This window comes from Rhinichthys klamathensis, unplaced genomic scaffold, assembly GCF_029890125.1.
Source record: "Rhinichthys klamathensis goyatoka isolate OS25496 unplaced genomic scaffold, OSU_Roscu_1.1 h1tg000142l_1, whole genome shotgun sequence".
Lineage (NCBI taxonomy): Eukaryota > Metazoa > Chordata > Actinopteri > Cypriniformes > Leuciscidae > Rhinichthys > Rhinichthys klamathensis.
Window position 1 is genome coordinate 232,556 of NW_026606677.1, and position 16,846 is coordinate 249,401.

Here is a 16,846-nt window from a genome sequence, read left to right on the forward strand (position 1 = left end):
TAAATGTGAATTCTGTAAAAAGTAATTATGATAAAGATGATTTTCAGGAAGTGTTTTATCTGAGCGAGAGAATGCTTTACCAGATAATCGTTGTCAATCATCAATCATCCCCGAGCTTCCCAGTGGGAAATACGATTTGAGAGGGCGTTCATGTCCAATTTCCAACTAGGAATTTCCAACTAGGAAACTAATATTAGGAAACTACAAATAGGAATATCCGACTAGGAAACTACAACTAGGAATTTCCAGCTAAGAAACTACAAGTTTTTCCAGCTAGGAAACTACAACTAGGAATTTCCAGCTAAGAAACTACAAGTTTTTCCAGCTAGGAAACTACAAGTTTTTCCAGCTAGGAAACTAAAACTAGGAATTTCCAGCTAAGAAACTACAAGTAGGAATTTCCAGCTAGGAAACTACAACTATGAATTTCCAGCTAGGAAACAACAACTATGAATTTCCGACTAGGAAACTACAACTAGGAATTTCCAGCTAAGAAACTACAACTATGAATTTCCGACTAGGAAACTACAACTAGGATTTTCCAGCTAGGAAACTACAACTAGGAATTTCCAACTAGGAAACTAATATTAGGAAACTACAAATAGGAATAGCCGACTAGGAAACTACAACTAGGAATATCAGACTAGGAAACTACAACTAGGAATTTCCAGCTAAGAAACTACAACTAGGAATTTCCAGCTAAGAAACTACAAATTTTTCTAGCTAGGAAACTACAACTAGGAATTTCCAGCTAAGAAACTACAAGTAGGAATTTCCAGCTAGGAAACTACAACTATGAATTTCCAGCTAGGAAACTACAACTATGAATTTCCGACTAGGAAACTACAACTAGGAATTTCCAGCTAAGAAACTACAACTAGGAATTTCCAGCTAAGAAACTACAAGTAGGAATTTCCAGCTAGGAAACTACAACTATGAATTTCCAGCTAGGAAACTACAACTAGGATTTTCCAGCTAGGAAACTACAACTAGGAATTTCCAACTAGGAAACTAATATTAGGAAACTACAAATAGGAATAGCCGACTTGGAAACTACAACTAGGAATATCAGACTAGGAAACTACAACTAGGAATTTCCAGCTAAGAAACTACAAGTATTTCCAGCTAGGAAACTACAACTATGAATTTCCAGCTAGGAAACTACAACTATGAATTTCCGACTAGGAAACTACAACTAGGAATTTCCAGCTAGGAAACTACAACTAGGATTTTCCAGCTAGGAAACTACAACTAGGAATTTCCAGCTAAGAAACTACAAGTAGGAATTTCCAGCTAAGAAACTACAAGTAGGAATTTCCAGCTAAGAAACTACAAGTAGGATTTTCCAGCAAGGAAACTACAACTAGGAATTTCCAGCTAGGAAACTACAACTAGGAATTTCCAGCTAGGAAACTACAACTAGGAATATCCGACTAGGAAACTACAACTAGGAATTTCCAGCTAAGAAACTACAACTAGGAATATCCGACTAGGAAACTACAACTAGGAATATCCGACTAAGAAACTACAACTAGGAATATCCGACTAGAAAACTACAACTAGGAATTTCCAGCTAGGAAACTACAACTAGGAATATCCGACTAGGAAACTACAACTAGGAATTTCCAGCTAGGAAACTACAACTAGGAATATCCGACTAGGAAACTACAACTAGGAATTTCCAGCTAAGAAACTACAACTAGGATTTTCCAGCTAGGAAACTACAACTAGGAATATCCGACTAGGAAACTACAACTGGGAATTTCCAGCTAAGAAACTACAACTAGGATTTTCCAGCTAGGAAACTACAACTAGGAATATCCGACTAGGAAACTACAACTAGGAAATTCCAGCTAAGAAACTACAACTAGGATTTTCCAGCTAGGAAACTACAACTAGGAATATCCGACTAGGAAACTACAACTAGGAATTTCCAGCTAGGAAACTACAACTAGGAATATCCGACTAGGAAACTACAACTAGGAATTTCCAGCTAGGAAACTACAACTAGGAATATCCGACTAGGAAACTACAACTAGGATTTTCCAGCTAGGAAACTACAACTAGGAATATCCGACTGGAAACTACAACTAGGAATTTCCAGCTAGGAAACTACAATTAGGAATATCCGACTAGGAAACTACAACTAGGAATTGCCCGCTAAGAAACTACAACTAGGAATTTCCAGCTAGGAAACTACAACTAGGATTTTTCAGCTAGGAAACTACAACTAGGATTTTTCAGCTAGGAAACAACAACTAGGAATATCCGACTAGGAAACTACAACTAGGAATTTCCACCTAGGAATTTTCAATAGCTGGGTTTCAGTCACGTGATTATGATGACGCGCGGAATTCAGATGGAGGGCAGGGAGTGAAGAGCGCAATGGACGAGATGGAGGAAAGTCCGCACTGTACTACTTTACACGCTATTACAAGAGAAAGATGTAAACAAAAAATCAAACATATGTTGGACGTGATCCTTACGTTATGAAGAGGAGCGATTTTCAACTGAATTGAAAGATTTTCCTGCCATCGAGGTGGTAGATATCAGCAACTACCTCGTCTTACAGACATACTTGGACTTTACAAAGTTCGTAAATGTTACACGTTACACAAACATAGCCACTTAAGTTGTATTAACTCACCATTGACGAAGTGATCACTGCACAAACGGGCATTTTCCCATTCGGCTCCTCCCGACCGCAGACGTAGGTTTGCTAGCCGTTTTTCCGGAGTTTTTCGGTCAATTTCTTGCATTTTCCCCCTTTATGAACAACAACTTTTGGTACACGATAAAAACTCCTCGTGGTTTGATCGATTTAAGTAACCATAAACGACGCAAAACATAGGCATTTTGAGTTTGTTATAGTGCTTTCTAAATACAGCAAATCACTTCCTGCCCTCCATTTGCATTTTGCGCCATGGCAACGCAGTGGCGTGACGTCATATGAAAACAAGCTATTAGGAATTTTCGACTAGGAACATACCTGGAGGAGAAAAACCTCTTTGAATGACTCCTGATCGGCAGTCTAAAGAAAAACCTTACAGAACGACAAACACAGAGAAGGAAAGACTCAACATGTGAACTACACACACAGTGTGTCTCTGTCTCGTGTGTATTACAGCACTGGTTCTCTCTCCCACGCTTCATCATGACAGCGCGCTTCACGTTTCCATCTGTTAAACAATGGCTCTTCTTCCTCCTCTCTCCGCTCATGATGGAGTCGTCAGGCTGTTTATAAAGAAGGCCTGTCATTTATTGTTCATCCTTATGTGTGGAAACATCAGCGGTGTGGATCCCGGCAGATGCGAGTGTCAGAAACCAGAACGTGTGGAGAAACCCAGAGAAACTTCATCAGAGAAACTTCATCAGAGAGGAACTCGAACGGCAGGTTGTCAAGCGCAAGCATCTGCCGTCTTTCTGTTCCTGATCGCTGCCGACCTGGGGGAGAGAGAGAGCGAGAGAGAGAGAGAGAGGGGGGGAGAGAGAGAGAGAGAGAGAGAGAGAGAGAGAGAGAGAGAGAGAGAGAGAGAGAGAGAGAGAGAGAGAGAGAGGGAGAGAGAGAGAGAGAGGTGGTTTTATAGTAACTTTCTTAAAGTCTGTCGATCACTCTTGCAACGTTTTCCTCTGTGGATTCATTCTGATACGCACTGATCTCCAGCCAGAAATAACATATTAATATTCAGAAAATATCATAAATCTCCTCATATTATAGTGTACACGTATAAATGTGTCAGCTTTATTTCTATAGCGCTTTATACAATATATGATAACAGGAGAATGATGCGTTTGGTCTGTTGTTCAGCTGAAGTCAGTTCTGTTGTAAAGATCATCAATTATTAAATGAGTTCATTTCTTCTATAAAGCAGTTCTGCAGAAACATGATGTCATCGTCCAGCTCAGTTCAGTTCTCATACATTAGTACAGTCAGATCATTAATATTGCTGAATATGTTGGTGTCTCCAATTAGGCAAGCCAGAGAGTGAGTATGTGTGTGTGTGTCAGAGTGACATCTTAAGAATTTTTCAAGAATTGCATTAGACTTTATCTTAAAGTTCTCCTGTAGTCAATAATTTTATTATTTCATTAAAACTCATCTTTGATCACCAAAATAACATATTTAAAAAAAATCTTCATGCCTTAAAATATCTTGAATGTAACTCGACACCATCACCTCATTTAGTATGCGCGGTTCTATGAATATGCAAATGAGCCCCGCCTCCACTCACTCCCTCAGCTCAGAGATCCACTGGTTGACGATCACACGTTGATCTGATTGGTTACAAGGTCGTTTGTGACGTCAGAAACACCAGCGATTTCAAACCGTGTTTTTGAGACTGTCTTTGGTTCACTGCAGTTTTAAGGAGGAAATACTCAGCAATGCTGTCGACTTATGAACTTACACATGGTGTGTCTTAAAGCAGATTAAACACCACATAGACACATAAACAACATTAAACGCTGGAGTTTCACCACAGGGGGACTTTAAAGAAAGCTAGCTAGTCTGTAATAACCTGTAGTGTTCACTAAGTCAGTCATCACTAGTGCTGGTTTGAGTTTGTTTGAGTTGAGTTTGTCCTGCAGCGTTTCTGCATTATGGCAGTTTTGCACAAATTTTCTTTAGAATATATATAAAAAATAAGCTTTATATAAGAACAATAAATGTTCTATCCTCCTTTAGATAGCTGGTTAAATGTGTGTGTGAGAGTTAGTGTTCTTTGAAGAACAGCAATCCTTCTGTGAGAGTGAGTGAGTGTGTGTGTGTGTGTGTAAGTGTGTCAGAGTTTGTGTTCTTTGAAGAACAGCAATGCTTCTGTGTGTGTGTGTGTGACTGTGTGTGTGTGTGTGTGTGTGTGTGTGTGTGTGTGTGTGTGTGTGTGTGTGTGTGTGTGTGTGTAAGTGTGTCAGAGTTTGTGTTCTTTGAAGAACAGCAATGCTTCTGTGTGTGTGTGTGTGTGTGTGTGTGTGTGTGTGTGTGTGTGTGTGTGTGTGTGTGTGTGTGTGTGAGATAGTGTGTGTGTTCTTTGAAGAACAGCAATGCTTCTGTGTGTGTGTGTGTGTGTGTGTGACTGTGTGTGTGACTATGAGTGTGTGTGTGTGACTGTGTGTGTGACTGAGTGTGTGTGTTCTTTGAAGAACAGCAATGCTTCTGTGTGTGTGTGTGTGTGTAAGTGTAAGTGTGTCAGAGTTTGTGTTCTTTGAAGGACAGCAATGCTTGTGTGTGTGTGTGTGTGTGTGTGTGTGTGTGTGTGTGTGTGTGTGTGTGTGTGTGTGTGAGAGTGTGTGTGTTCTTTGAAGGACAGCAATGCTTCTGTAAGTCATGTGAAGAAGGGAAGGACGGTTTGACATTGACGACTCCATCTGAACACGGTGTCTATATATAATTATTTAGTGGAAGCAGACAGGGTTTTCTCTTTCATGTGTCTCACACACACACACACACACTGAGCTTTGAACAGCCTCGTCTCTGTGAGTCAAAGGATCTTCTGCTGTCGGGAATAAAGAGGGATTCCTCCTCCACTCTTTTAAGCCTTTAAAATGTCAAGTATGCAGAAAGTTGTAATTACTGTATCCGTTTACCAGCTCTGAGTCATGGCAGAAAACAGCTCCGTCACACACACACACACACACGACACCGTCTGTAAAACACTCGTCTCACTGATACACGCATCTCGCTGATGTCTCAGTCGTTTCTCACGAGATCACACAGAGTCTTCTGTCTCTCAGATGAGGAGAAACCCCAGTGATCTCGATCAGGGCAGAGGAACACACACATTTCCAATCAATCCTCAAACCAGCTGTATGGCTCATTTATATTTCAATCTTGAGGATTGTGTTTACGGTTTACATACAATATCTCCAAAGCATTATACACGGAAACAAGGAATTACAGGGAAAAATACAATAAAATATTACAATAACAAAACTATATATATTTTTGAGATGCACAATATATATCGGTCACCATATCGGTATCGGCCGATATGTTCATTTTTTATGTTATTGTTATCGGCCCAATAGTTGTTCCCTTTGGAAGGAATTTCTTTACGACCCTTTGTTCAAGCAGGCCTTTGAACATGTGATTTTATTGGGTGTTTAACAAAAGAATCTTCAAGAGTCTTATGATACTAATGCGTCACAAAGTTAGCAAAATGTAATGTAAATTGACAAACGTGGGACGAAGATTGGAGTTTATCGAGACCAAACATGGTATAGTTGAGGTTACATTGACCGTTGGTTCTATAATAAAATACATAGTATCAAAGAAATAATAGTATCAAAAGACACTACACAAAACAGTAAATCATTCACACAGTGTCCTGGGATGCATGTTCATTTATAGATCAGTTTGTCTATAAATGAATGCAGGAAAGTCTGTTTTAAGGTCTGTTTCTGTCTTTCCTATGGCCTAGGTCTTATCTGATCGATATACTGTATATAGTATTTTTATTCATGGATTAATAGATAGATGGAAGGATGGATGGATAGATGCCTTGTCTTCCACCAGCATCTGTATTTGATTCGTCTTCATTTCTCCTCAGGGAATTTCAGAGAAACGTCTGAGATGAAGTTGAAACTCCTGAGTTTTGGATGAGAAAAGTTTAAGTTATTTTATTTTCTCTATAGTAGTAAGATTGAGAGAAAAGCTGCTACTGAAAGGGACAGTTCAGTCAAAATAGATCATTCTGTCATCATTTACTCGCACTAATGTCGTTCAAACCTGCATGACTTACTTTCGTCTGTAATAGAAGATATTATGAAGAAAGTTGGAAACCGAACACTGATCCTGTCGAGCGTCTATGTCTCTTTCTGAAACTTTCCTCTGCTTCACTGTCCAGGAAACTTGTGAAGTTCATTCAGGACGTTCCTCATGAAGCACCTTGAGAAATAAGGCCAGTGGAGAGGCGTTGGTGCGGGACACATTCAGGAGGAATCCACCGAGGAATGATGTGTGTGTGTGTGTGTGTTGTGTGTGAGAGAGTGTTGGGGACATTTAATATTGCAACAATATTTTTGCTCTGCCTGCATTGACACCATTATACGAGAACTGAACTGAGCTGGACGATGACATCACGGTTTTCTCCAGAGCGGCTGTATATATAAATGAACTAAATTAAGAACTTATTACAAGATAAATGAACCATCACTGAACTTACTTAAGTTGGACTGTGACGCTATTTTCTAGAAACAAACTTTGTTGCATTATCAAAAATATCCCTGATCTGATACGGCCCGGATCCGGCTGACCACATCAAACCATGGATTAATTAGTAGGACTAACATTAGCGTAGATGCCATTCTTCTTATGATGTAGCGAGTACATCAGGTGTTTTGGGAAGTGTTTGCGGTTCCGGCTGACCTAATCCATGTAGCCTAATAATCATTTAACTGATTTTAATAATAGGAATGTATAATGTGTTATGTGTATGCTAGGTCAAAGAGATGTGTTTTTAGTCTAGCTTTGAACTGACAGAGTGTGTCTGCTTCCCGGACAATGGTAGGAAGACTGTTCCAAAGTTTTGGTGCTAAATAGGAAAAGGATCTCCCGCCTGCAGTCGATTTAGATATTCTAGGTATTATCAACTGGCCGGAATTTTGAGATCGCAATAGACGTGACGGACTATAATGCTTTAAGAGCTCGCTCAAGTACTGCGGAGCTAAACCATTTAGTGCTTTGTAAGTAATCAGCAATATTTTAAAATGTATACGATGTTTAATAGGGAGCCAATGCTGTGTTGACAGAGCCGGGCTAATATGGTCATACTTCCTGGTTCTGGTAAGAACTCGAGCGGCTGCGTTTTGGACCAGCCGGAGTTTGTTTATTAAGCGTGCAGGGCAACCACCCAGTAGAGCATTACAGTAATCTAGCCTTGAGCTCATGAACGCATGAACCAACGTTTTTTTGTCATTGAAAGCATATGTCGTAATTTAGATTTTTTTTAAGATGGAAGAATTCGGTTTTACAGATACTAGACACGTGACTTTCAAATCAAAGAGCACACACACACACACCCAGGTCCCTAACTGACGACGAAGACTTGACAGAGCAGCCATCAAGTGTTAGACAGTATTCTAGGTTATTCTAAGTTTTTTGTCCAATAATTAGAATCTGTTTTTTCAGAATTAAGTAGTAGGAAATTACTAGTCATCCAGTTTTTTATATCCGCTATGCATTCCGTTAATTTTGTGAATTGGTAAGTTTTGTCGGGCGTGAAGAAATATAGAGCTGAGTATCATCGGCATAACAGTGAAAACTAATTCCATGCTTCCTAATGATATCTCCTAAGGGTGGCATGTACAGAGTGTGTGTGTGTGTGTGTGTGTGTGTGTAGCATGTACAGTGTGTGTGTGTGTGTAGCATGTACAGTGTGTGTGTGTGTAGCATGTACAGTGTGTGTGTGTGTAGCATGTACAGTGTGTGTGTGTGTAGCATGTACAGTGTGTGTGTGTATGTGTAGCATGTACAGTGTGTGTGTGTGTAGCATGTACAGTGTGTGTGTAGCATGTACAGTGTGTGTGTGTGTAGCATGTACAGTGTGTGTGTGTGTGTAGCATGTACAGTGTGTGTGTGTGTAGCATGTACAGAGAGTGTGTGTGTGTGTAGCATGTACAGTGTGTGTGTGTATGTGTAGCATGTACAGTGTGTGTGTGTGTGTGTAGCATGTACAGTGTGTGTGTGTGTAGCATGTACAGTGTGTGTGTGTGTGTAGCATGTACAGTGTGTGTGTGTGTGTAGCATGTACAGTGTGTGTGTGTAGCATGTACAGTGTGTGTGTGTAGCATGTACAGTGTGTGTGTGTGTGTAGTATGTACAGTGTGTGTGTGTGTGTGTGTAGTATGTACAGAGAGTGTGTGTGTGTGTAGCATGTACAGTGTGTGTGTGTATGTGTAGCATGTACAGTGTGTGTGTGTAGCATGTACAGTGTGTGTGTGTGTGTAGCATGTACAGTGTGTGTGTGTATGTGTAGCATGTACAGTGTGTGTGTGTAGCATGTACAGTGTGTGTGTGTGTAGCATGTACAGTGTGTGTGTGTGTAGCATGTACAGTGTGTGTGTGTGTGTGTGTAGCATGTACAGTGTGTGTGTGTGTGTGTAGCATGTACAGTGTGTGTGTGTGTGTAGTATGTACAGAGAGTGTGTGTGTGTGTGTAGCATGTACAGAGTGAACAGCAGCGGTCCTAGTACTGAGCCTTGTGGTACGCCATACTGAACTTGTGATCGATAAGACATCTCTTCATTTACTGCTACAAACTGATAACGGTCAGATAAGTGTGATTTAAACCATGCTAGTGCAATTCCACTAATGCCAACATAATTTCCGAGTCTATTCAAAAGAATGTTGTGGTCAATGGTGTCAAATGTGTGTGTGTGTGTGTGTGTGAGAGTGTTTGAGAGTGTGTGAGAGTGTGTGTGTGTGTGTGTGTGTGTTTGAGTGAGTGTGTGTGTGTGTGTGTGTGTGTCTGTCTGTGTGTGTGTGTTACCAGTTGCTCGTGATGCCGAGACGAGCTCCAGTTTTATCTGGGACACTGCGAATTTTGCCGAAATGTTGTCCTCTCCTCACACACTCCTCTCTGCATCCCTCGACTCATTTGTCATCATGGCCTGATTATTTCATCCTCTCGGACTCGTTCCTGCTCCCTCTGAGCTCCGGCTCCAGGACGGCTGTTCTACAACAACACACTCCAGCTTTAACACACTTCTCAACTATTGTCACCCTGCGTCCGAACGCAAGATCTGTTGAGGCTTTAGAAGAGAACTGATCATTAAAATGTGTGTCTAATAACTCTAAAGTGATCGTGTTCTCAGTGTTAAGACCAAGCGGCAACCTTAAACTGCAGTTCCTCCACTGGCCACTAGAGGCCGGCTGCAGAAGAGGCTCAATCCCATAGACCCGCATGTTAAAATGCCCAACTTTACAGCAGAAATAAACATGATCACAGTCTGGTGCAAAAAGTGGTTTGGTCTATATCGCTAATGTTGCTCTTCATGACGACTGTGAGGGGGGTGAATGTTTTTATAACTCATCCGTTTAAATTATATTAAGCCTTAAAGTTCTGCATAATTAAGGGCGTGACCATTTGAGTGACAGGTGGATTGCCGCTGATGTCACTACTAGCCGTTTGTCTGCTGTGTGTTAGCGTCACGTCACCTCAGCTAATCCGCCTCCCTGCACATTCGTTTATCCGGGAGTGACGCGCAAACAAGATGGCGACGGCCGGCTCCGCCCACTGTGGGCTTCAAAAACGCTCTTCAGAAACACTACGGGTGACGTCACACACACTGCGCACATATTCTTTTACAGTCTATGGTTATGACCGGATGAAACGAGACCCGTCTGTCTCACTGATCAGCCTGTTTATTTAGTGATATTGACTGATGACTGGACATTATGTGCCTCCCAGTCTGTGTAGTTATGGATTACTCTCTGAGCCACTCTCAGGTGATGCACTTGATGAACCGAACAAACGATGTGTGTAATGTTGCACTCACTAGTCATATACGTATATCCTGTTCTGATCAGCTGTGAGTCTCAGACTGTCTCTCTTCACCTCTGATCTCTGATATGATCCTCCGTCTGCTGATGTGTGTGTGTGTGTGTGTGTGTGTGTGTGTGTGTGTGTCTGTTAGCAGTGAATGAGAGTGTGAGCGACTGAGATCATAATAGATGTGATGATTCTCTCAGACCTGCGGCCTCTTACAGAGAGGAAATGAGCTCTGAAGTGATGTGATAGGAGAGTCCTACACACACACACACCAGTCACACATACACACATGCACGCACTCTCATACACAGTCACACACTCACACACACACATACACTCACACACACACCAGTCACACACACATGTTGTGTTTTCATGTTTTATGGGGACTTTCCATAGACATAATGATTTTTATACTGTACAGACTGTATATTCTATTCCCTTACACTAACCCTATCCCTAAACCTGCCCATCACAGGAAACATTCTGCATTTTTACATTTTCAAACAACATCACTTAGTATGATTTATAAGCTGATTTCCTCATGGGGACCAAAAAATGTCCCCACACGAACAAGGATTTCGGATATTGCCATCCTTGTGGGGACATTTTGTCCCCATAACGTAGGGTTTACCAGGCCACACACACACACACACACACACAATTACACTTTATATTTTATTTCATTTCTGAACAAAGTATGTATATATATTCCTAAAAAATTATTTTAGTTTGGGTTTTTGTCATTTTTGTGAGTTTTTTATCAGTATGTCTGTCTATACATGTCAGTTTCTGACGTTTATAGCGTGTTTTCATTGTTACTAGTTGAATATAATAACTGTAATATCTTTAGATTTCAGAGCCAGATGAAGAGAAACGGCAGTTTATCAGTTTCCTGCGTGTTGAGCAGTAGTTGATTAGTGTGTGTGTGTGTGTGTGTGTGTGACGCTCTCAGATTAACATCTGCCGAGGGATGATTGACAGGTGATCTAAACTGTGCCGGCATTTTAATTAAAATGTCCAAATCAGATAATCTCCTTCTCGACTTAAATTAATAAACCTCAATCAGATTTCTGTGAAAGACAATAAAAGAGCTTCTGATGGGGATGATGACCACACACACACACACACACTCACTCACACACACACACACACACACACACACACACATACACATACTCTCACTCACTCACACACACACATACTCACACTCACTCACACACACACACATACACACACACACACATACTCACACTCACTCACTCACACACACACACACACATTGGTGACTCCAGATGATCAGGAGAGCGGTTTGCATGTTTAGTGAGCTGTGTGATGTCACTTCCCGTTGTCTGACCTCTGACCCCTGACCCCTGACCCTGCGCTAAGGTACTCGTTCCAAGATGAGGAGGACATGTTCATGGTGGTGGACCTGCTGTTGGGAGGAGACCTGCGTTATCATCTACAGCAGAACGTGCCGTTCACCGAGGACGCGGTGAAGCTCTACCTGTGTGAGATGACACTCGCGCTCGACTACCTGCAGAGCCAACACATCATACACAGGTGAGTCAGAGAGTGTGTGTGTGTGTGTGTGAGTCAGAGAGAGTGTGTGTGTGTGTGAGTCAGAGTGTGTGTGTGTGTGTGCGCGCGTTTGAGTGTGTGTGTGTGTGTGCGTTTTAGTCAGGCTGTATTTAGTCACATTGTTTCTCCAGCGGTGGTTTAAGCTTCACTCTGCATCTTTTCAGAAGGAGTGTTTTCTGTCTGTAGTGTTATTTATTTGCACTAAGTTGGGGAGAAGTGTCTCCTAGCAACAGTGTGGCATGTCACGCTGCAACAGAGGTATATTTAGTCCCGGTGGAGGATCCCTAAAAAAAGGAGAGTGAGCGGAGCAGAGGCACACGACTGAAGAAACATCTGGAAACATCTGACGAATCCGGGTTTAAAGAAAGTCTGGCACATGACTGATAGCTGTGATTCCTCAAGTCATGTGTCTATAGACTCACAACACCCTAGAAACACCCTAGCAACTACTCAGAAGATCATAGCAACAGCCTGTGTGTGTGTGTGTGTGTGTGTGTGTGTGTGTGTGTGTGTGTGTGTGTGTGTGTGTGTGTGTGTGTGTGTCACGTTGAGTTCCCACAGACTGATGTTTGATTCAGAGAGGAAGTATCTGGATGAAATTCTCTCTGCATGATGTTGGAGATCCCTTTAAGGATGCAGTCGATGTTGTAATTGCGTCATTTTTCAGCACGATCTGTGTGTGTGTGTGTGTGTGTGTCAGATCTGCATGAATTAATCCCATCATGCTCTCTGGCATCATCATGACAGCAGGGACTCGGCTGGCTGTTAATTAGCTGTGAGGGAATCAGAGTGCGGCTTAAGCTGGACAGGGCTTTATTCTTAAATAGTGTGTGTGTGTGGGTGTGTTTGCATGCGTGTGTGTGTATGTGTGTGTGTGTGTGTGTGTGTGTGTGTTTGTGTATATGCGTGTGTGTGTGTGTGTGTGTATGTGTGTCACATGTGTGTGTGTGTGTATGTGTGAATGTGCGCTCGTTGTAATTAGTGAGTGTCTTGAAACTGTGACGGCCCCCCGAGAACTGAACATTCACACAAAGGAAGGCCGACAAAGCTTTCAGAACATCTCATGTGTGAGTCTCACACTCACACACACACACACACACACACACACGGCTCACACTACCCTCAGATGCTGTCAGTCTCAGACAACGTGACGTGTGAATCAAGTGAAGGTGTTTGACTGACCTGCTGATGTCATAGAAACTGATGCGATGATGTCATTCTCTCTCCACACAGGGACATCAAACCTGACAACATCCTCCTGGACGAGCAAGGTGAGGTGTGTGTGTGTGTGTGTGTGTGTGTGTGTGTGTGTGTGTGTGAGTGAGTGAGTGTGTCTGTGAGTCCGTGTGTGAGAGAGAGTGTTTGTGTGAGTCCGTGTGTGAGAGAGAGTGTGTGTGTGTGTGTGTGTGAGTCTGTGTGTGTGAGATAGTCCGTGTGTGTGTGTATGTGTGAGTCTGTGTGTGTGTGTCTCTGTGAGAGTAAGTGTGTGTGTGTGTGTCAGTGACAGTAAGTGTGTGTGTGTGTTTGTGTCAGTGAGTGAGTGTTCGTGTGTGTGTGTGTGTGTGTGTGTCTGTGAGTCCGTGTGTGAGAGAGAGTGTTTGTGTGAGTCCGTGTGTGAGAGAGAGTGTGTGTGTGTGTGTGTGTGAGTCTGTGTGTGTGAGATAGTCCGTGTGTGTGTGTATGTGTATGTGTGAGTCTGTGTGTGTGTGTCTCTGTGAGAGTAAGTGTGTGTGTGTGTGTCAGTGACAGTAAGTGTGTGTGTGTGTTTGTGTCAGTGAGTGAGTCTTCGTGTGTGTGTGTGTGTGTGTGTGTCAGTGACAGTAAGTCAAGTCAAGTCATCTTCATTTATATAGCGCTTTTAACAATGAATTGTTTCAAAGCAGCTTTACAGAGATAAACATATAATTTAAGGTAACAGATTGTTTTGGCGTTATAGCGGTTCTTGAATAATGTTACTTCCAGCTAAAGTTAACTTTGATTGATTCACCTCCGTCGAAATGATCAGACTTTAAACGCGAACCTGTGATTAACGCTGACGGCGTTCACATGCTCATTCATAATTCTATAGTTATGTGCTTTTAAAATATGTGCGCAGGTTTGTAATTCATACAACCCAGCCTAAACAAACTACTTTTCTTGCCTATAAATTTTGATACAGAATTTTGTTTTATTTTATCACTTCGGGGTACGCGAGCCGGAATTCACAGCGCTTTATCTGTAGAGTGGGAAAGATAGAATAGACGTGAAGGACTATAATGCGTTAAGAGCTCGCTCAAGTACTGCGGAGCTAAACCATTTAGTGCTTTGTAGGTAATCAACAATATTTTAAAATTTATACGATGTTTAATAGGGAGCCAATGCAGTGTAGACAGAACCGGGCTAATATGGTCATACTTCCTGGTTCTGGTAAGAACTCGAGCGGCTGCGTTTTGAACCAGCCGGAGTTTGTTTATTAAGCGTGCAGGGCAACCACCCAGTAGAGCATTACAGTAATCTAGCCTTGAGGTCATGAACGCATGGACTAATTGTTCCGCATTTCCCAATGAGAGCATATGGCGTAATTTAGATATATTTTTAAGATGGAAAAATGCAGTTTTACAGATACTAGACACGTGGCTTTCAAAAGAAAGGTTGGTATCAAAGAGCTCACCCAGTTTCCTAACCGACGATGAAGACTTGACAGAGCAGCCATTAAGTGTTAGACAGTATTCTGGGTTATTAAGTGTGTGTGTGTGTGTGTGAGTCCGTGTGTGAGAGAGAGTGTGTGTGTGTGAGAGTGTGTGTGTGTGTATGTGTGAGTCTGTGTGTGTGTGTCTCTGTGAGAGTAAGTGTGTGTGTGTGTGTGTGTGTGTGTCAGTGACAGTTAGTGTGTGTGTGTGTGTGTGTGTGTGTGTTTGTGTCAGTGAGTGAGTGTTCGTGTGTGTGTGTGTGTGTGTGTGTGTGTATGAGAGAGTGTGTGTGTGTGTGTGTGTGTGTATGAGAGAGTGTGTGTGTGTGTGTGTGTGTGTGTATGAGAGAGAGTGTGTGTGTGTGAGTCCGTGTGTGTGTGTGTGTGTGTGTATGAGAGAGTGTGTGTGTGTGTGTGTGTGTGTGTGTATGAGAGAGAGTGTGTGTGTGTGTGAGTCCGTGTGTGAGAGAGAGTGTGTGTGTGTGTGTGTGTGTGTGTGTGTGTGTGTGTGTGTGTGTGTGTGTGTGTGTGTTTGTGTGTATGAGAGTGTGTGTGTGTGTGTGTGTGTGTGTGTGTTTGTGTGTGTCAGTGACAGTAAGTGTGTGTGTGTGTTTGTGTCAGTGTGTGTGTGTTCGTGTGTGTGTGTGTGTGTGTGTGTGTGTCTGTGTGTGTGTGAGATCATGTCGGTCTATTCATGACTTTCCCTTCTTATAAAGAATGAATAATTGCACTCATTAGACGCCGTCTCTCTGTTATTCTTCAGGTCACGCACATTTAACAGACTTTAACATCGCTACGATAATCAAGGACGGAGAACGAGCCACGGCGCTAGCGGGTACGAAGCCTTACATGGGTAAGAAACATCGGCTCATCCACAAGATCCAGAACTCAAACGGCACATTCATCAGTTCAGCGCTCCATCCTTTAAAAAGAGAAATTATGATAAACTCAACCACTTTTTTTATATATTCTGTTCAATCGGTCACGGAATGACATTTCTGCTTCCCCACAGAACCTTTCAGGGATCAGTTCTTAAAATAACATTTTTTTTAAAGTGTAAAGAACATTTGAACTCTTTCCCCGCCATTGACGGTATTTTCCATGCCTCCGTGTTTTCTTTGTTACACGGTAGGGGGCGCTATTACACATCTCCTGAAAGAGTACCGAATCTCTGGATCAAAACGCAGGAGAAGAAGAAGCAGAAACCAGCGATAGAAGCATTACTGACGCACATGTAAAATTACACGATCATCAAACATTCAACAGCATATAAATCAACTATTCCTGATCCAGTAAACCAGAAACAATGGAAAAGTCATGCAAAGTCATTGGTTAAAAAGAGCAGGAACATTCAGCTCTTAAACTGAAACTAGGAGTGTGTTTGAATATTGAGGAACAACGGCCTTGGAGTCAAAAAGGTTGAGAACCACTGATACAACTAGTGTGTTAAACTAAATTATTACACGGCTCTGTGGAATACTTGATTCTGATTGGTCAATAGTGCCAGCATCCAGTGGTGAGTTATTCCCAGATAACAGCAGAAACACAGGCTCATCCGGTCACTGAAGTCAGCAGCGCTACACACTCGCTAGGAACGCTCTTTCTTCGTGGAAGTTTTGCTTTTGTGAGCTAATGAAATATTAAAACTCACTCAAATCAATATTTTGTGTACAGTTCTTTAATTATGTCATCCAGTATCGTGGACTCGCTCGCTCTTGTTTAATACAGACGCAGCAGCGGCCATTTTGTGACTATTGTTTTGTACACTGTCGAATTATGAGAGACAAACAGGTACGATTTTAAAACAGTTTAATCTGAAATCAATATCTCTGATCTCCATAATTATTTATGTGGCGAAATGCTGTGTAATAAGTGTTATGACTGTATACCGTATCTCTTAAATGTCCATATAGTTTGAACTCGCCGCTTTTAAAGAGATAATAAAATATTTCAACTCAATATTTTGTGTCTAATTATTGGCAAGTAGCCGTGTAATAATCAGGATAATGTACGTCCAGCCAGTTGTTATCTCAGAATAAACCCCTTCAGGTGTGTGTGTGTGTGTTATCTCATAAAAAAAACCTTCAGGTGTGTGTGTGTGTGTGTTATC

At 41.8% G+C, this 16,846-nt stretch overlaps 1 protein-coding gene across 2 annotated transcripts in view; it reads left to right on the plus strand.

The window, feature by feature from the left end:
* The window catches only part of LOC130090382 (serine/threonine-protein kinase 32C-like), a 101,907-nt gene that overhangs the window by 67,111 nt on the left and 17,950 nt on the right, over window positions 1-16,846 (plus strand). The window contains exons 4-6 of one of the 2 annotated variants that reach the window (XM_056257736.1): window positions 11,877-12,050; window positions 13,302-13,339; window positions 15,500-15,571. In XM_056257736.1, coding sequence (XP_056113711.1) covers window positions 11,877-12,050; window positions 13,302-13,339; window positions 15,500-15,571 — 284 coding nt within the window. Of the gene's footprint in view, window positions 1-11,876; window positions 12,051-13,301; window positions 13,340-15,499; window positions 15,590-16,846 lie in introns of both variants that reach the window. The other variant, XM_056257735.1, reaches the window with a different exon arrangement.